Source organism: Moschus berezovskii, chromosome 24 (assembly GCF_049115385.1).
Source record: "Moschus berezovskii isolate FMDL1 chromosome 24, NW_MosBer_1.0, whole genome shotgun sequence".
Taxonomy (NCBI): Eukaryota; Metazoa; Chordata; class Mammalia; order Artiodactyla; family Moschidae; genus Moschus; species Moschus berezovskii.
Window position 1 is genome coordinate 16,323,584 of NC_142483.1, and position 21,945 is coordinate 16,345,528.

Here is a 21,945-nt window from a genome sequence, read left to right on the forward strand (position 1 = left end):
GGACAGAACCAGGCTATGTTTCAGAAAAAAATAAACTATAAGAAAAGTGTCTGTAAGCAACTATTTTCTAGTGACTTTTTACTGCAAATAATCTCAGTCAAAATAGAATTAATGATAAACTATAGAAATTTAAAAGCAGTTGAGATGTAAACTTGGTCAATATAACAAGACTTTTCCTTTGAATTTTCAACTGTAGTTTTGTATTTTTAACCATGGATGACAGAAAAAGAATACACTTCTGGAGATACACAAGTTTAATAGTTGCACAGCCTTTATTTAAATGAAGCCCTCATGATGAAGACAAAAGAACCTTTCCTCTCTATTAATTCTCATGGCCTGTTCAGTTCCGCATTTGGAAACAGTTTGGTTTTTAACTGTGTGCACAAAAATTTGAATTATAAAAATGGCAACTTATATTATTCATATTAACTTTAAAATAACCAGTGCACACAGGTACTTTTTTGCATCTACCTCACTACTTGCTCTGGTGTATGAGGATGGTCATTGTAACTGGGAAATACTGGAAACAACAAAAATGCTCCTCAATGGAGAATGCTGTTAAAATAAACTATGACCCATTTGTCTCGTGCAAAAATAAGCAGCAGTTAAAACAATGAGACATATCCTTCACTAAGCGAATGGATAAATAAACTATGGTACATCCATACAACAGAATATTATTTCCATGATTAAAGAAGAAGAAAAAAAAAAGAGCTCTCAAGCCATGAAAAGACTTGGAGGACCCTTAACAGCTATTACTGAGTTAAAGAAGCCAGTCTGAAAAGAACTGTATGACATTCTGGAAAAGGTAAAACTATGGAGGCAGTAAAAAGATGGGTGGTTGCCAGGGGCTGAGATGAGACAGAGATGAACAGGCAGAGCACAGAGCATCTTCAGGGCTATTCTGAAGATACCACAGTGGTGGATACATCATTACAAGTGTGTCAAAACCCAGAGAAAGGACACTGAGTGAACTCTGACGTGAACTAGGGACTGTGCATAATAATGATGTGTCAATGTAGGTTCATCCGTTGTCACACTGTGCCGCTCTGGTGGGGGATGTTGACACTGGGGGGACACTGCACAGGTGTAGGGGCAGAGGACGTATGGAGACTATCTGCACTTTTCGCTTAATTTTGCTATGAACCTCAAACTGCTCTAAAAAATGTGAATGTGAAATGTGAAGTCATTCAGTCATGTCCGACTCTTTGTGACCCAGTGGACTGTATAGCCTACCACACTCCTCTGTCCATAGGATTTTCCAGGCAAGAGTACTGGAGTGGGTTGCCATTTAAAAGTAAAAATGCAAATTGCAAAGTAAAACAAAAAAATGACAACACGTCTTTACAAAGCCACCACAAACTAACTTTTATAGCTATATCTATCTATATATCTAAATATCTGGGAGGAGACTAAATTAATAACCAGATTATACCTAAGAAGGTAAGTGGGACCATGGATGGTTAATGGGTTGTTAGTTCTACCTCTCGTTTGATTTTTTTTTAATTGTGGGAATATATAATCAGTGTTACATGTGTAATTAAAAATAAAATTTTTCTTTAAAAATATTAACAACTTACAATAAAATATTCAAAAATAATTTACAGATATAATGACATTTTAAATACTTCAGTATTCATCTTTTAAAAACAAGGACATTTTTCTACCCTAAAATTGTTTTCAATAGCAGAAAAAGCATAAAAGATCTTATACTAAACTACTGGGGTGAGTTAAGTCATTTATTTAAAAAAGCTAAGCTGGTCTCAAAGGAAAATCTAAATAAACACCGAGAGTTGAGAACTGAACTGATTTAATGCTTATACCAAAGTCTTTCTAAAAACATTATCGTCATTATCCCCATCCTTTAATTTTATGTAATGTTTTACTTTCCCTCCTTTAAAACACTAATAATCTCATATTCAGCAGGTCAAAATCAATTATATTTATTATATTTTAAAAAAAATTTTAGTCATTTGAAGTACTAAAGTAATACAGTATAAAGCTTATCATAACAGACTGGGTGTCTTAAACAGGGATTCTTAATCTAAAATCCTCAGAAGCCCAAAGATTGCACGGATTCAATTCAGGGCATCTGTGAGCTTGGATGGAAAAAAAAAAAACCCAGTGAAGATCAATTTTACTAACAATTTAGCACTTCCTTTATGAATGGAGACCACAAATCACAGAAGCATTAACAGACCCATGACTTTGTCACCATAAAAATCACTGTGTTTTCAAATCACAGTGTGGCTGGTGAGGGTATTTCAAAATATCATTTATTCTTATCATTTCATGGAAGGTGTATGAGATGTTGGATTTGTTGCCAGATCTTGTTACTTAATGCATTAAGAAGCACATACGTAACTCTTACCACAATTTTGTTTTTAAATATTTTGATAACTATATTTCAGTAAAAGTGGGTTTTGTTCTAACCATATACTGTATTTTAAGCACATTTAAACATATTTCAGATATGCAGATGACACCACCCTTATGGCAGAAAGTGAAGAGGAACTCAAAAGCCTCTTGATGAAAGTGAAAGAGGAGAGTGAAAAGGTTGGCTTGAAGCTCAACATTCAGAAAACAAACATCATGGCATCTGGTCCCATCACTTCATGGGAAATGGATGGGGAACAGTAGAAACAGTGTCAGACTTTATTTTTTTGGGCTCCAAAATCACTGCAGATGCTGATTTCAGCCATGAAATTAAAAGATGCTTACTCCTTGGAAGGAAAGTTATGACCAATCTAGATAGTATATTAAAAAGCAGAGACATTACTTTGCCAACAAAGGTCTGTCTAGTCAAGGCTACAGTTTTTCCAGTGGTCACGTATGGATGTGAGAATTGGAATGTGAAGAAAGCTGATCGCCGAAGAATTGATGCTTTTGAACTGTGGTGTTGGAGAAGACTCTTGAGAGTCCCTTGGACTGCAAGGAGATCCAACCAGTCCATTCTAAAGGAGATCAATCCTGGGTGTTCATTGGAAGGACTGATGCTAAAGCTGAAACTCCAATGCTTTGGCCACCTCATGTGATGAGTTGACTCACTGGAAAAGACTCTGATGCTGGGAGGGATTAGGGGCAGGAGGAGAAGGGGACGACAGAGAATGAGATGGCTGGATGGCATCACCGACTCGATGGACATGAGTTTGGGTGAACTCCAGGAGCTGGTGATGGACAGGGAGGCCTGGGGTGCTGTGATTCATGGGGTCGCAAACAGTCGGACACGACTGAGCGACTGAACTGAACTGAACTGAAACAGTCTTGGGGGTGGGGGGAGGTTCATAGGTTTCACAAGATGCAAAAGGTTAAGAACCCCTGGAACTCAACCACCCCTTCCTGTAAACCCATTCTCCCAATGTAACCACTATCCACAATGTAGTGTATGTTCCTCCATGTGTATCCCTTCAAGTGGACACATATATACATAGCCATCTAGAGGCATAACTTACATAGTTATGTCCTCTGTAATCACGTTTTACACTTCTATTTTGCAATACATTTACAAGTCTCTATATGATTTAGTCACTCATGCTGTTTCCATTTTATGACTATTATTTTAAAATGCTCTAATAAAACTCCTTGTATACATCTCTTTATATTCTGTGTTTTTCAAATTTCATAATCAGTTCTATGTATGGAACATTTGTGACAATGACATCCTCAAATTGAACCACAGAATCAATATTGTATTATGAAATCAACAGCAACAACAGCTAGTGTATTTTGTGCTTACCAAGGGCCAGGTACTATATGCTCTACGTGAATTAACTTATTTTAATCCTTATTTATTTTAATCCTTATAATTCTAAGGCAAGACACTGCTATGATTTCAGGTTACAGGTGAAGACATTGAAGGTGATTAATCTCTAAACTTCCAAAGTCTGTAATTCTGATGACAAATTCAAACAACTAGGTATACTCAGAATACAGGATCCCTCAACAATCCTGGGCCCCATGGGGGTCACTGAAGGGGAACAAAAGATGATGACTGACACTTTGTCCCATGATCAGCTTCTGAGATCATGTCTGAAGCTCCCAGGAATTTCTTTGTCACTGTGCTTTTCAAGAGGTGGATCAAAGAGAAAAGACCATAGTGAATACACAGTGAAATGACAACCATTGACAACCTAATTGATTAGGCCAAAGGCAAGATAAAGAAGGTAAAGAATATGCCTGCCAATGCAGGAGACACAGGTTCAACCCCTGGGTCGGGAAGATCCCCTGGAAGAGGAGATGCCTAGGAATTCCCATGTATCCCAGAATTCTTGCCTGGGAAATCCTATGGACAGAGGAGCCTGGCGGGCTATAGTCCATGGGGTCACAAAGAGAGTTGGACATGACTTAGCAACTAAACAACAATAACAGCAGCAAGATAAAATGTGCCTATGTCAACTATGAGCAGATCTGCCATCAGAGATTTGGTTTGAGACTCAACACAGGATCTCCACTACTGTAGGCCCAGATAATTTCACAGGCAGCAAGATCAGATCGTAATTCCAAAACAGAAAAGAAAAAAAAGAATTCCATCAGGTTAAATATAAATATGCGCTATTGACAACCCAGTCTCAGGGGCAGGCCTGGTCTCCTCGGTGATAAGAGCATTATTAAAATCTCCCACGTAATTCATCAAGGCCTCATGCTGGTCAGGGCAAGGCTAATCTCCCCAGTTAGCAAGTTCCAGAACAGATCAAGAGAAACAAAACCACAGAAATGGTATCTTTTGTAATTATCTGGACTCTGCTGAGCAGAGATAAAATAATCCTGCTGCTGGTTCGTGTCTGGTTTAACATGTCCTAGCAAAGAAACGTCATTTAGCTTCACTGAGATGGGAAAGCTTTTCCCCCTTCTCATGTGTCAACTCTTGGGCTCTGAGCATCTATGTAACAGGGTAAGTAATTGGAAAGCACAGGTTACAGTACTCTGAAGGTGCATGGTCATAAACCTCAACGGGGGGGTTGCCAAAAAGACCAGCTCAATGTCCTGTCCATCATCCATCACCAGAAGCCCTGGAGCCAAAAGCTTTCTCCTTCCTGTGCTAGAGGCAGCATGGAGAAGCTGTGGGGGCCAGCTCTCCCAGCCTTGAATCTCTAAGAACATGGGGTTTTGAGCAAATTTCTTATTTCTCTGAGCTTCAGTTTTCTCATCTACAAAAAGGGTATGATAACATCCATGGTCACAGGACTGCTGTGAGGGTTAAATGGGTCTCATCCCAATGTCAATTATAGTTCAGCCACCTACTCTTGTAGGGAAACCCCACCACATGGAAAGGATGCCCCACCACCAACTCCACCACTACCCTGCCAGGTAAGAGAGATCCTGGGCTCTGAAAGGGCAACAGGAGGGGCTTCTCCCAAAGAGGGGGTGTTAGCAAATGTCCCACATAAAGCCACACTTAGCAAGGGACCAGAAATATAGTGGAAAGAGAATGTGGCAAAGAAAACAGAACAATCCCCCATTCTGAGTTTCCATACAAGATGCTCAAATGCTCTGAACCGAATTTCTACCTCTTACTGCCAGAAGGAGTATAAACCTGTGAATAGGTTTAAAACATATTCATTCCCTTTTATCCAGGAATTTTATATTTTATCCTACTGATAAAAGAATCACACAAAGATATTCTTGGATTCCCATCAGTGATATTTGTAATAGTAAAAAACTGCAACTTATCTAAATATCCAAGAAAGGACTGGCTAAACAAACTTGGTGCATCCATTTGACAAAGTATGGTTATTTAAAATAATGTTATTGAAGAATGTTTCAGGTTGTGGTGACATGATTTCAATATAGTAAATGGAAAATACAGGAATAAATTAATATGTGTTATGATTGCCATTAAAACTGTGTGCTTACATAAACTTTAAAAGTCGGTTGATAACATATGTGCTATTTAGGGCTACATGTACATAGCAACTCGTCGCATGAGGTGGCCAAAGTTAATAGACAGGGAAGGCAACAATAAACATTAAACACAGAAGAGCAAGGAATTTTATTAAGGGCCTGCGGCGTCATTAAGGGCACATGTCTTTAGTTGCATTGGCAGCTACCTGGAATTTTATATTATCCTTTATACCACTTTGTATGCCTGAAATATTTCATAATTAAAAAGTTTTAAGTGAGTGTGTATATAATTCTAGAAAGTTAATACACCAAAATGTAGCCACTACTTTGAGGTAAGAGTATAGTGAATTCTAGTGTTCACATTTTCCAAATCTGTAACAAAGAACATATACTCCTTTTTATCTTTTACGCTGTTTCTTCATTGGAAACTGTTCTAATGCCTATCCCAACATTCGTATATTTTTTGATAAAGGATGTCTGATGCTAAGCAGTGCCCTGCATCAGGGTCACACCAGGCTCTTCTGCCAAGGGCCTTGCTTGAGGGACCATGAAACCCAGCTCTTCACTCGGGAGTCTCTCGCCCACTAGAATTCAAATGAGAAAAGTGCTGTGGGGGAAGCGATGTCCCTGAAACCATCCCACTCATATCCTCTGACGTGAAAGAAGATTTGTAGGCGGCTTCTGGGAGCATTCTCCACTCTGCAAATTGTTCTCAAAAGTGTTAAAAAATATAGCCTGCTTCCCCCCCCTCTGATATAGTTTGCGTTCTATCCTGCCAGGAAGCCCCGGGCTCAACCAGTGGACTGGGGGGTAAAGTGGTGGGAAAAAAATAGAGACCAATTATATTGTCAACTAGTGTAGACTCTCCAGTCACAATTCATTTTCCAAGTGCTGGAGGTGGAGGGTGGGAGAATAATTCTGCGGAGATATGTCACCATGCCTTAAGACCGTTCCAGTTTCCTTTTTAAGAGGAACTCCTCATGTGGGGTCTTGGCTGGGCTCTGTGAGGCCCACAAAATCATATGTCAATCTTGTAAAACTGTCTAGAGCCCAGTGCTATCATCAGATTCTCAAAAGAGTACATGACACACCCCGTTCCCAAACAACTGAGGATCCCTGTTCTATAAGGATACACTCTTTTCTTAGCTTACCCACTCCTGTTTGGTCTCTAAGTTCAAATTCAATAGGAGGTTGCAAAGGAGTTCAGAAGGAAAACCCTCTAGCAGGCACCTACCAGAATTGTCATCTGATGTCAATTAATAAAGCAAGATGCCAAAGAGAATGTTTGGTGTTATCCACACTCAGACACCAATATATGCTTTTAATCAAAGGGGGAAAGTTTTTGTGTTAACACTTTCCAACTTCATGTCACAGATATATTTCTAGAAAGGGGGTATGTGTGTTGAATTCCACATACACATTGGGAAGATCCACTCTTCGTTGTTAAAATTTACTAACCAATAAGTATTCATGAAGAGCTCATTGTACAGCATTGGGCTAGGACTCAATGGAAACTTGAGCACGATCCCCCAAAGATCCCTGTCCCCCATTCAGCAACTTCACGTTCAGGCATACATCTTGTGAACGTCTTTCCACTTATGAAGTGGAATCAAAATTGAGAGTTACTAATATTACTTTCCTAAGCCCTCACATCTTCCTGTATGAGTCATCCACTGGAACCCACCTTTTTTTTCAGATACTTTCCACTACACATAGAAACAGGCTCAAAACAACCCTTCATTAACGCTTCTGTGACTCTACTGGACATCACCATTTAAAAAGCACCTTTGGGGAGACTACAAAGCCATTCATCTATTAATTTATGGGACTCAGATTTTCACTCAGACATTGCAGCCTTTATGGCTACAATCTTCTCATGAGTGGCTCTATCCACTAGTTCATTCAACTCATCTCTACCAAATACCTGCTAGGTGCAAGGCACTGAAAATTAGTGGCCTCTATGGCCACATGTGTATCTGTCACATACCCCGTCATCTCTGTACAGCTTGGACTGTCAGTAAACTTGCAAAACACCAGTTTTCATGTCCTCCAACAGCTTCTAGGATTCTTTTAAGTTTTATAATGATTATAACACTACATGACAATATTTGGAGGAAACTGCCCAGGTTCTGGAATCTGTTTGCCAAGAATCAGGAAAAAATAACAGAGAAATCAGAAAGGAGTTTGGCCACAGGTGAATCCCTAAGCATAAAGGTAGACTCTTCCATGAAAGTCTCTTTACTGTGACAAAACATGATATTATATGGTTAAGAGATACAGCAAGGGAGGGAGAAGTATCTTTCGTGGCTGCATAAGGAGCTGCTGCTGCTGCTAAGTCACTTCAGTCATGTCCAACTCTGTGCGACCCCACAGACGGCAGCCCACCAGGCTCCCCTGTCCCTGGGATTCTCCAGGCAAGAACACTGGAGTGGGTTGCCATTTTCTTCCCCAATGCATGAAAGTGAAAAGTAAAAGTGAAGTCGCTTAGTCATGTCCAACTCTCAGCGACTCCATGGACCGCAGACTACCAGGCTTTTCTGTCCATGGGATTTTCCAGGCAAGAGTACTAGAGTGGGGTGCCATTGCCTTCTCCATGCATAAGGAGAAAAGACATCAAATAATTCATTATATGAGCTTAGAAGACTGATCAGAAGGTAAGGTCATGGATGCCGATCAACATGAAAACAAAATCAGAACTCATGATTGCAAATAATCCTTTCATATAAAAGAGTTTAGTAGTTCTTTGAATAAAGCTTCTAGAGATGTGTTTTTCTGAAAAATAAACATAGTTCAGGAAAAACATAGGATGAGGCATGATCTTAGAAATGATCTAGGTTAAAGTCTTATTAAATCACTACACTTCCCTGGGCTTCCACTTCCTCATTTTCAAAGTGAGAGGACTGGACTATATGATGGCTAAGGGCTCTATATATTCTGAACATCAACAATTCTAATAATTGCCACAAAATTAAAAATGTTTGCAAACACCAAAAAACTTGTTGTCAATAAAGAAAGTTCCAAAGACTTCACTTGTCAACAATAAAAGATTCAATGAGTAAAGTAAAAGCGAGAAGAACATCGTCTTTTTCGTCCTATCACCATAGCAACAGAGTAAACTGGTCCAACCCACCATTCTGATGGTCAAAAGACTGGAACAAACACCATGTGGCAAATAAAGATGTGCGAATACGTTAATGCTAGCTAGAGCAGGCTCCCTCCACCACAGCTATGTGCAGCATAGAAAACTCTGCCACAATTAAAAATAGCTAAGATATTTGCCTCCAATAAAATAAATTTAAAAAAATTAAAAATTAAAAAAAAATAGCTAAGAGAGCATTGCTTATATGGGTAAACAAACGTTATCAGGTGAGAACCCAATCATCTGTGTTCAACAGAGCTTCAAATTTTTACAATGGTTTAAAGACTGTATCTCAAAATTGCTTTTTAACAGGTGAGGCCCATAGAGAGGCACTGACTTGCCCAAGATTACATCGTTAGTTACAGACAGAGCCAGCACATGACCCAGTTCTTAATTCTTAGCACGGAAGCTTCATCTCACAACAGTGGCTTCTGCAGTGTCTGTGGAGGAGGAGGACCAGCCCTAATGTTAGATGGACCCACCATGCACGCATGATGATTGAAGTTCCAGGGGGTGTGAACGATGCACGGACATGGGGGCGCAGCAGGGGCTGGAATCCTGACCCCCAGTCCCTAGACAATGAGAGCATCAGCCGCCCAGGGAGCCTCCCCTGCTGTGTCTAGGGAGGCAAGGAGGCCACACAAAACAAATGACCGAAATTCAGCATCCAAGAGCATGAGAGGCCCAGGGAGCCTCCCCTGCTGTGTCTAGGGAGGCAAGGAGGCCACACAAAGAACACGACTGAAATTCAGCATCCAAAGGTGTGGGCCTGAAAATATCCAAGAAAGCTTTTGACCTCTGTCATCACTAGCACAGTTACCAGGTCACTCAAATATCTTTTGCAAACTTCCGCTTTTAAAGGAAAATACAGTGAGGTTAACATTTGGTGAGTGCCTACTATGTGCCAGGCTACGTGGTTGGTACTCTCACTTTTATGTTTTGTGTGATCCTCACAACAATTCTGTTAGGTTAAGTCTTTCCTACATGAGGAAGCAGAGAAGAAGATAGGTGTCATCCAAATCTAAGTATAGAATCTTCATTCAAATTAAGCTGTTGAAACCAAAGCCACCCCCTCAGCCATGCTGCCAGACACCTCTTCTGGCCTTTGAGCCATGCAGCTGCTTGAGCTGGGCCAATCTGCCAACTTCCTCCAAAGGGGGACAAACATCTGGTCCACCTTCAGTAGTCAGCCCCTAACACAGCAGAGCGGCCTTTATCTATAGATTCTATCCAGATGCACTGATTTAATCGTTCATTTTATGAGAGAAAAGACACAAGCAATAAATAAGTGGCTTGGAAGTTTAAGTTGGCCATACAGCTTCTTCCAGTAAAATGAAAACAAAAATTTTTTTAACATTTACCCCCAGATCCCAACCTCCATAATTGGATCCTGGAAGCCCACCTAAAGCCCACAGCATGTTAACAAATATGTTCAGAGATGAGAGGTGTTCCCACGGCAGGGGACGTAGGAAGGACTGTACTTACACTTATATCGAGACTACAAAGGCTAACCGCATCTTCATCCTGGGTGCTCTGCTTCCGTTTCCGCTGTGAAACAAATAATAAAACAAAGTTCAAATGTAAATAAGGATTATGACTTCGATGAAGGAAAGAAACAAATGCAATCAAATAGCACATTTCTACCATGTTACGCAAAACCTTAGACTGAGTTCTAAGAAAGCCTAAGAAATTACAGGAAACGATTAAGCTCTGGGATAAACTGGTTTGTATTATTGTTCTTGTTCAAGCTGCTATAGTTCGTGTCTCTTCATAGTTTCTTTTTTTCTACATGTTTCTGTAGAGCAAGACTTAGAAATTTAGACACAGAGTTCAGATTTTTATGAACATGGAAGAAGACATTAGACTGGAAATCATCTAATTCACTTAAAGATACTCCATTTTTAGAGCTGCTGTGTACTTGTGTAAGTTAAATTTGTTCTAAACTTCATCCAGGGTGCTGATGCCATCACAGAACCAGAATGTTGGAAAGAGCCTTAGACATCTTCTCCGACCTGCCCATTTTAGAGCCATAAACACCAAGACTCAGAACTTGGGACTTCAGTATTGGAACTGAAGAAACCTATGGTTGAAATGAACTTATGACCATGGAAGTCTATGGGGATGGAAGAATGTATTATCCTCTGTATAAAAAGAAAAGAAACTCCATTTGCAAACACAATCAAGCTCTTCAGAGACACATTTACTTCTCTTCTTCATCTCTAGCTTAACCAGTTAAGTATTTCTCGAGTCTCTAATTTGTGACTGGCTAAGTCCCCTACTTGGCAGAAAGCTGCCGGCGGACCGGAATCCCTGGTATGAGGTTACAGTGGAGTGATATGAGAGACAGTTGGAGTCTTCAGCCCTCATGTCCGTCACCTCCTGCCCTTTCTCCTCTATTAGATGATGAGTGTGAACACAGACAGATGCTGGAAAGCACCCAGTCCTTATCTGCCCTTGACTGTCTCACTATAACTCTTCTATTATTTCTTGAGCTCAACAAAGATTTGCTGAGCACAATACTTTGGCTACCTCATGCGACGAGTTGATTCACTGGAAAAGACTCTGATGCTAGGAGGGATTGGGGGTGGGAGGAGACAGGGACGACAGAGAATGAGCTGGCTGGATGGCATCACCGACTCGACGGACATGAGTTTGAGTGTACTCCGGGAGTTGGTGATGGACAGGGAGGCCTGGCGTGCTGTGATTCATGGGGTCGCGGAGAGTCGGACACGACTGAGCAACTGAACTGAACTGAACTGAACTGATTATGCACCAGGTCCTGTGTTTGCTCCCAGGGATGCCGAGATTGGCAACTTCCCTAGTTAAGGAACTCACATTAACTCACGTAATTATCATATTCCTGTAAGAGACACAGACTCTGGTGTGCTTATAATGCAGTAAGATCCAATTTTGACTAGGGAAAGTCACTTCACTTGCCTGAGTCACCCTTTCTCAACTCTAAGGTAGAGGTGGTAACATAAGCTTTTATTCCCCTAGAGGGAGATGTAAATACAGTGATGTGTGTTAGCATGCAGCAGAGTGCCTGGTGCACAGTAGGTGCTCAGCCTGTGGGCTAGAGGGCTCTGGAGCACAGTGAGGGAGTACTTAGCTTGGCCTTGGTGGGAGCTGGGGGTGTTTTCTCAGAGGAGGAGGCACTTGAACGGGTCTGACAGATGAATTAAGAGTTTGCCAGACACAGATGGGGAGGAAACTGGGGCCTCTTTTCCGTCACCAGCCACCTAGATATTTCAAATCCTAAAGGTTAACATGGTTCCATACAGAGTATGGAGTGCTAGATCCCATATATCATTCCACTTGAGCAGTGGAAGTATTTAGAGATCCAATCCTAGGAGCCAGGATCCTCAATCAGCCATTCTGAGATAATATCCAAGAATCTTCACTAACAAGTTCACCGTGTGATTGGTGATTGTCAGGGAGTCAAATACTCCGCTCATGGGCTTTGCGGGAGTCCCAAGAGGAAGCTTAGAGCTGCTTGTCACTTTGGGGGGGTGCTGCTTTGTGTGTGTGTAGGGACATGACCCATACTGATTCATCGTTCAGTTACAATTAAAAGCGGCACTGTGTTGTCATTGACGCCGATTCGTTGGCCTGTATTTATATGGTGACTTTGGAGGTGAGTATGGCAAGGCATAGTTTCCATTCTACAGATAAATAAATTCAAGTTAGGAGAGATAAACAAATGGCTCCCAAGTTACACGGCTATGGTATAACACCCTGAATCCAAGATTCAAATTCCTAGGGCAAAACCCTTCACACACATACACACCCCATTCAAAGCACACTTGGCAAATAGGTTATGACTCATTTGCCATTCGGAATGCCTGGTAGTGTCTGCCTTGAGTGCTGTATTGAGATTTCACAGCACAGCAAGTGAGGGAAGGCTGCGATCAATCAGTAACGTGTGCGGGGTAAAAGAATAGGGATATCTGCGCTGGCACCCTGCCACCCAGGATAACCTGTGCCATTTCCTGAGCCTGGCTTCTCTTGCCTTGAGAGGCTACAGAATTAGACCTGTGATCTTGGGAAATCCCATGAGAGGATGGAGGCCCTGGGATGTTATCTGTAAAGTGGCCATTAACCACCAGGTCAGGCTGTCCTGAGGGTTACAGAAGGTATGCATACAGCACCTGGAACGACAGCTGGCACATGGTGAGGGCACAGTAAATGGTGGCTCCCAGTATTACCCAAACTGTAAGCTACAGAGATGTATGCCACTCTCTGGTGTTGTTAGATTATGGAATTTTATGATGCTACAGTTCCATTTTGGGGGCTCAATGATTTTGTCAACATGACACATTTACAGTGGCCTGTTGCCCCCCAAATCCCACCCTGGTGAAGGAGAGAGGACACTAATAGAGGCTCTTTCTCTCATGGGCATGCAGCCCTCTCCAGACCAACTCAATATATCACCCAGGGTTGGAACACAGCCTCCTAAGCATCACTAACCCCAGATGCTTCCACGCTGCTGCTGCTAAGTCGCATCAGCCGTGTCCAACTCTGTGCAACCCCATAGACGGCAGCCCACCAGGCTCCCCCATCCCTGGGATTCTCCAGGCAAGAACACTGGAATGGGCTGCCATTTCCTTCTCCAATGCATGAAAGTGAAAAGTGAAAGTGAAGTCGCTCAGTCGTGTCCGACTCTCAGCGACCCCACCTGCAGCCTACCAGGCTCCTCCATCCATGGGATTTTCCAGGCAAGAGTACTGGATTCGGGTGCCATCGAGCCCAAGAGCCAAATGCAGAAGACAAAAGTCTTCTAGTGGCCTTTAAAGTAAGCCACAGCCAGTTAACCTGGGATAGAAAGATCTCCTACAGAAACTCAGCCATTTTACAAAGTAAAATCTGCATGGATTATCAAAGTGGGTGTTCTTTTCAATTTCCATTGCATAGGGTGTTAACTGACCATGGTCAGTAACACAGAAGGAGTCTGCAATTTAAACTTTGGGCCCAAGGCAAACACTTCACAGGGTCACTAGGTCATGTACTCATTCGCTGTGTTCACTGAGCACTTCCGGTGTGCGAGGCCCTGCTCTGGGTGCCAGCGTCAAGCAGTGAATGAGCCAGGCAGGCTCCCTTCCCACCAACAGGGAATAAAAAGAAAACAAAATATTTTAGACTGTGATCTCTGCTGTGAATGATTCAGACAAGCTGTAGAGACAGAGACCAGCAGGAGAGACCCGTTTCAGAGAGAGACTTTAATTTTCTGTTTTCGGGTAGACTTTCTCATGAGATGCAAGCACACAGGGGCAGGCTTTAGTCTGTCATGATCACATTCTTAGAACAGGCTACAGTACCGGGTACCTAGCCAACTCCCCCAGAAGAGTATTTCTTCATTTGTTGTTGTTGTTGATACTTCTGACCTGCTCCCTTTGAGAAGCTTGTCTTCTTAGCCAACTTCGGGGAAGGAGGGCACGGTGGACGGGAACAAACGGGTACCCATTCCACCAGCCCAGCACCACCCTTCCGTGCACATCAGAAGTCATGGAGAGATGACCTGGGGCAGCTCCGAGGGAGGAAGAGCTCTGTGTGTGAAACACCTGCATTTACATACTTGGTCTCCTGGGTTCTCGGCCTATTTGAAGAGCCAGAGACCCATCCTGTTATTCTTGTCACATTCACTAAGGCGAATGCACAGTCTACTTCCCCCTTTCAACTATGAAAAACAGTGCGCGGTGAGTGAGCCCAGGGACTGTGCTGTAGTCTGGGCTCTCTGATTTGAGTGCATAACTTAAAACCCCAGCGTCCTGTGCTGAGCAGTAGGTCAGTGAATAATCTCTGAATGAGTGACTAAAAAAAGAAAAAATAAATGAGGCCTGTGTTCTTGGGGCGACACCCTTCCCTTCCGCTAACCACCTGGCTGCCAAAATTAAATCAAAACCTCAAAAGCAAAGATCACTGAAGGCTAAAATTCTTCAACCTCAAATTTCCTTGGGGACTCAAAACATGCAAGTTCAAGCTATGATTTTTGCTTTTCAAATAAGAGACTCTTTTTCTTAACCAGCAGGGGCATTTATTTTCCTTAAATTATACAGATAAGTTAAAAAAAAATTACAACTGTTCAGACATTGGTCCAAGTGGAACACTGGTGATTTTCACTCCTCATGTGAGAAGAAGTGTCAGGTCTGTTCCAGGGCAAGGCACACCCATGGCTAGGCAGCAAGTGTGCACTTCCCCAAGCAACACCATGAGCACCCAGCCTCTGTGCTTCAGGAGCGACGAATCCAGGGTTGATAAGAGCCCAGCTGAAATGAAACAGCTGGCTGAATCCAACCATAAGCGACCTGATTTGGCATCTGAACCCTTTGTCTGAACACCTGTCTGAGGCAGGGAGGAAAGGCAGTTACAGAAGGGAATGTACGGGAACAAAGGCTAGAGTATACTGTCTGATTCCTTAACCCTGCGGGCTACACATTTCATGCAGATGCTTTCTCGAGGTGCTTGGGGGCTGGAAAAACCTCATGCTTCTTGGCTCAAAAACTGGCCAGGAGGCTCTCTGTTAACCTGCAACAGGACAAAGTCTTCAGTACACGTGGATCTGAGTTCTCGTGGAGACCCAGGTCTCTCCGGACAGATGGGGCGGACTCTGAGACTCATTCCTGGTGACACCATCCGCTCTCACAGCACATCACTGTTCCCAAGCCACTCTGTGACCAGCTCCTCTCAGGCTTGGCTACCTTCTGACAGCACAAGGCAGACACATAAATCTCATCAGTACATGGTCTGGGAACAAGTGTTTTTCTGTGGTTCCAGGTAAGGCTCTCTGCCAAGAGCAGTGACCCTACCTGTCCTCAGCTGATGGATTTGCAGAAGAGCTGGTCCCACATCTAAGCCTATCTGATTCTTAATAGGCTCAGTTTACAATCTCTCTAGACCCAAATCTTGGGATCCTTTGAGGTTTTGAGTCTTAGAAGCAGAGGAGAATCACCATCAGATATCCAGTGGGGGTTGGAAAGAAGCGGATGCGGAAACTGGGTGTCTGCTATGAGCCAAGCTCTGTGCTCACCATTTAAAGAACTGTTCATTTCTAGCTTCTGCTCAGCCCGGCCTCAGTGAGCATAGTGGTGTCCATTTTACAGAGAAGAACACTGAAGCGTGGGAAGGCTTCAGGGATTTGTTCAAGGTCACAAAACTAGCAAGTGCTGGAGAGGGGAGTTTTCTCTACACCAGACTGGTTCCCAAACTACTGATCCTTTCGCCATCCAGTGCTACTTCTTTTTAATATCGTTTAAAAACAAAGTGTGATTTATTTAAATTAATATAAAAAATGTGAAGGGAAGTGTGAAAGCCTTAGTCACTCAGTCATGTCCAACTCTGTGACCCCAGGGACTGTAGCCTGGCAGGCTCCTCTGTCCATGGGATTTCTCAGGCAAGAATACTGGAGTGGGTTGCCATTCCCTTCTCCATGGGATCTTTCCAATCCAGGGATCAAATCCGGGTCCTGCATGGCAGATGGATTCTTTACCATCTGAGCCATCAGAGAAGCACATAAAGTAAATTTACATTTAAAACAACATGTGCCTTAAGAACAATATAAAAAGGCTCATAAGACATTTACCTACATACCTCAAAGAAACAGAATAAATGAGACAGATTGAGTTCAGGATCCAGCTCCATCACTTCTCCCTGCTGTGATCTTATCACAGCAACCTGATGTGTATCACAGATATCGTTTCTCTCTCTCACTTCATTCACAGGACAAATATTTATAAAGGATGAACGATGGGCCAGGCAGGTTCCAGGTGTGTGAGATATGAAAGTGTCTATATTTCTGTAAACTTTGATCTCTTCATCATAGGCTTATTTGAAGGACTAAAGCAGATAAGATATTTACAACAGGGCCAGGTATATGGCAAGAAGTTAAAAAATGATAATTATTATTGCTTCTGTGGTTACTATCATAATTACGACTACTACTATTGTCACCGCTGCTTTGTTGTTACTGGATGTTGAGAGGCAGGCAAAGAAGATGTTGGTATTAAAGATGGTGGAGGAGGCAATCCTGCAGGATGATAAGAGACCTGGGAAGCAGCCTGACCCTCCTCTAAGTACCCACATCACATAGGGCTATAAATGCATGCTCTCTGGATACCTTCAGTCACGTTTGCAGTGTGTGGTTCCCACTCCTGTCACAGAGGCAGGGCAAGTGCAAGGTCTGACTTAATTTTAAACGACCGAGATTGAATTGATTAGTGTTGGAACAGCCCTGTGATTTAATCACAGGGCTTTTCTATTTAATAACCAAGCTGACCAGAGCAGCAGAAATGCACTGGTGGAGAGAGTACAGCTCCTGACTTGACAGCAAATGGCCCCTGATTAGTCATTTGTAATTATTAAATTCAAACCAGATCTCAAACCTTCCTGATTTATCTCTTTGCTGGCAAACAGCTTTGGTGGTTTCAGAGGCTTTGATGAAGCCTTTCATCTGCGCCTTCTTTAGGGAGAGATTAGAAAAGGATTTTATGTTCTTGTACTTGTCCTTAGCTGGAACTTGACTCACTAAACTCACATTTGAGCAGAAGAGGATCCACATATCATTTCTCCTCTGTCTCAGTTCCAGGGCTGAGCAAAAAAACTGAGAGGGAACCCCTGCTCCATTTTTAATACCTTATTTTAAAAAACATCCTCCCTTCTCCAGCATCCAGGAACCACGATCCTTTTTTTCCCTAGACTCTTTAATGTGCTTACGGGGTAGAAAACCTGGAAATCATGGTGCTCCCTGAGCCGCTGGTAAATACATCTTAACTAATTGGTGGCTCAGTGGTAAAGAATCTACCTGCAGTGCAGGAGCTGGAGGAGATGTGGGTTCAATCCCTGGGTCAGGAAGATCCCCTAGAGAAGGAAATGGCAACCCACTCCAGTTTTCTTTCCCAGAGAATCCTATGGACAGAGGAGCCTGGCAGGGTGCAGTCCACAGCACAGCAAAGAGTCGAATACAATTGAGCACAACATAACACACAGTTTTGTGCCCAGATGCCATTAACTGTGGGCTCTGAAGTTAGACTTGGGAGGTTCATGTCCTCGTCATGCTGCATGGTATGGAACCTTAAGCACATAATTTCTCCTCTCTGAACCTCAGTTTCCTTGTCTATAAAATAACTAAGGCTATCATGAGAGTCAAATAGATCAGTGTGAGTAAAGGGCTCACCACAATGCCTGTCACACAGCAACTTCTCAGCACTGGTTATCGCCAGTAGCAGCAGCAGGAACGGCAGGAATGGCACGGGGTTGGGAGGGGAACATGGATAAAATTCCACTAATGTACAAGAGTGTACCCACTGACTTGATTTTGACAAATCAGAAAAAGCCCCAAAGATTGATTTTGGCCCCAGAACACCTGGCCTTTAGCTTGCTGGAAAGCAGAGATAAGGTCACATTGGCCAAGGAAAGGTCTTCCTCTCCCATGGGAAGGAAAAGATGTTCAACCAGGCAGATGAGAGGTCAGGGGTCACCATCAGGTGTCACAACCTGCCAGGGTCACCACCAGCCCTGACAATTGAGAGCAGCCAGATGCATGATCATCCCATGAACATTTACAGGCCACTTTTCCTTCCAAACATTCAAGGCCAAAGGAGGAGAGAAGACGGAAAACTTGTCTGTCCAGGGCAGAGCACTGACAAGTGTATTTTCCAGACAGACTGCTCCAGACAAACTCATTTATGCTCACCCATCTGAGGTGGGAAAGGAGGTTCATATTCATAAAGGTTGCCAATGATGGAATTTGACAAGAAGCACAGAACCTAATTAAACAGGGCACTTTCCCCCTAAGCCTTCTAACAATTACTGTAATTATTTTCTATTGTTTCCTTCTGCCCTCAGGTGCAGTGAAGTGGCTGAGTCACAATCTGTGTTTCATTATACACTGTTATCACTGGTGCCCCCCTGGTCCTCCGTTATTTGCTAATTCACTTATTCTTACCAGCATAAAGAACTCTTATGTATTAAAATTATTCCCGCACAGAACTGTCTGAAGCCCTTATCAACAAAAATAGAAACCCATATAGTTGAGGGAATGTCCCAATAATTGCTTAATTTCTAGAGAATTACTCCACATAACCAAGGAACTCAGATGGTCCAGCTGTATGATTCAGACTCAAATGTGCTTATTTGCCCACGATAATATTGGGAATCTGATTTTACAAGGAGAGGTCTCACTTCTACACTTGGGACTTCTGCCTTTTCCTATCAGGACAGACCCCAGTGCTGGTAATGCCTTGGCAGCCACAGCACCCCATTCATTCCTGAATAGTGCCCCCCAATACTAGCAGGCAGGCGTTCATCTATAGGAAGAGCAATTTCCTTTCAACGACTGGTTTCTGCATCCACTACTCCTGGGGACAACTTCGCACACACAGCAGAGATGGAACATGCTAGAGAAATGGGTTTCACCTGCTAAGCCACTGTGTGTATCCTGACAACTCATCACAGCATTCCTTTAAATAAAGAAAAGTTTCCCTAGTAGAACTATTTGGTGCTTTTGAACTGTGGTGCTGGAGAAGACTCTTGAGAGTTCCTTGGACTGCAAGGAGATCCAACCAGTCCATTCTAAAGGAGATCAGTCCTGGGTGTTCTTTGGAAGGACTGATGCTAAAGCTGAAGCTCCAATACTTTGGCCACCTCATGCAAAAAGTTGACTCAATGGAGAAAACTCTGATGCGAGAAGGGATTGGGGGCAGGAGGAGAAGGGGACGGCAGAGAATGAGATGGCTGGATGGCATCACCGACTCGATGGACATGAGTTTGAGTGAATTCTTGGAGTTGGTGATGGACAGGGAGGCCTGGCGTGCTGTGATTCATGGGGTTGCAAAGAGTCAGACACGACTGAGCGACTGAACTGAACTGAACCAGATTAGAACTCACAACGTGCATTGCTTTGTGGCGGGTTCTGGATGCTTCAAGTAGCCCCTTCCTCCCTTCCCTCTTTCCACTTTCTGGGTTTAAAACAAAGATCTGTTAAGAATTCACTGCATGCTGGGTGCTTTCCATATATTGTATCTGATCCTCACAGCTTGGACAAAGAAGATATTATACACAAGGCAAAGTGTGCAGTCACTCAGTCATGTCTGACTCTTTGCGACCCCATGGACTGTAGCCTGCCAGGCCCGTTTGTCCATGGAATTCTTCAGGAAAGAATACTAGAGTGGGTAGCCATTCCCTTCTCCAGGGGATCTTTCTGACTCAGGGATCGAACCTGGGTCTCCTGCACTGCAGGCAGATTTCCCACTGTCTGAGCCCCCAGGGAAAGGAAGCTGAGGCTTAAAGAGTTTAAGAGACACAATTAAAACTGCTCTGAGAATGCCTGGACCAAGCCAGGGTTTGATATCACATCCAGTTAGTAGCGGATACTGCTGGCCCACGTCCCCTGGGCGATCACCATTCCTTGGCATGCCTCAGCTTTTTACAGGCCATAAATGCTTGACTGTTAATGTCACCAGGAGCAGTCCTCAACCTGCAACGAACTGCAGCTGGCAGGTAAACACTCCAGCTTCCTAAAGCTTGAGGGGACAACTCTGAAATACAGTCTTCTCAGTTTTGACCATACACTAGAAACACTAGAGAAGCTCCCAGGGACTGGCTCTTGCCATCTGCAGATTCTGAACATCGGGAGTTTGCAGAAGCTCCCCAGATTGAGTTGATCGTGCAGCAAAGTTTCATGCAGTCTCCCAGAAGTCCCCAGCAGGTTTGAGCCCCAGGTGTTCACAGAGCTAACCAGTTCATGATCACACCCTGTACCCTGTTTCTCTTCCCCAGTCCCTCACCAGTGTTTCTGGTGACCAAATAAACTACTCACACTCGTATCCAGGTCTGCTTCTAGGGCACTGAACCTAAGAGAAGCTGAACATAACTCTGTGCTTTTAAAACCAAGCAGTGGAATAGGAGGTGGGTTAAAGCCACAGAATAAAAACAGTCCATCAACCTGACTTTGTGGGAAGCCAGGTAAGCCTCTATTTATATACGTTAACAAGAATGGAATGTCATTTTACATGAGTTTTTAAAGATAAAGCTGGGAAGAAATTTAAAGGTGAATGACCTTTGCATTGTGCAAGACACAGAAAGGACTGAGTGGACCTCCTATTTAATAGCCAGAGCCTCAGTCCAGAGGCTTCATTAAGACTAACTGTGGAAGCAAAGGCTCAGACCTCCCTGATACTGTCGGATGAGGACCTTCATCTGCGCCTGATCCTCTCCTGTTACAGACTGAATGTTTGAGTCTCCCAAATTCCTTTGTTGAAGCCCTCACTCCAATGTAACGGTATTTGGAGGTGGGACCTTTGAGAGTTGAGGACAGAACCCTCATGAATGGGATTAGTGCTTTTATAAGAAGAGACATGAAAGAGAAGATTGTTTTCTTTGTCATTTATGGACACAGAAAGAAGGTGGCTGTCTGCAAATCAGGAAGAAGCTCCTTGCCAGACACCATATAGATCAGCACCTTGATCTTGGTCCTCCAAACCTCTTAAACTGTGCAAAATAAATGCACAGCCTATAAAAGGCCTTCTTCCATCACTCTAGATATTTTTAAAATGCAAATTCTGAATCTAGTCATGAAAAACATCTCATAGGCCCACAGAGAAAAAAACTGTACAACCTAACTGGCTTCTATTCTTCAAAAGAGTCAAAATCAAGAAACACCAAACAGGCCTGGGGAACTGTTCCAGATTAAAGGAGACCAAAGAACAAGTGGCAATAAGTGCAATGCATGATCCTGAATTGGACTTTAGACCAGAAAAAAAAAAAAGCTATAAAATACATTATTCTAACAGTTGGCAAACTTTAAAAATGAATGGTGGAGGAGTTAATATATTTTGCCAATGTTAAACTTTCCTCTTCTGACAATTGTGTGAAAGTAATTGTAATTACTCTTGTAGTTAAGTATTTAGTATATACATATATATGTATATATAAATGTATAAAATAAATTTCAATATATATGTAACATATAAATT

General features: G+C 42.8%; 1 protein-coding gene across 3 annotated transcripts in view; it reads right to left on the bottom strand.

The window, feature by feature from the left end:
- The window catches only part of ARHGEF3 (Rho guanine nucleotide exchange factor 3), a 319,599-nt gene that overhangs the window by 137,567 nt on the left and 160,087 nt on the right, over positions 1–21,945 (bottom strand). For all 3 annotated transcript variants that reach the window (XM_055414115.2, XM_055414114.2, XM_055414117.2), the window contains one exon: positions 10,466–10,528. In XM_055414115.2, the coding sequence (XP_055270090.1) occupies positions 10,466–10,528 (63 nt within the window). The remainder of the gene's footprint in view (positions 1–10,465; positions 10,529–21,945) is intronic.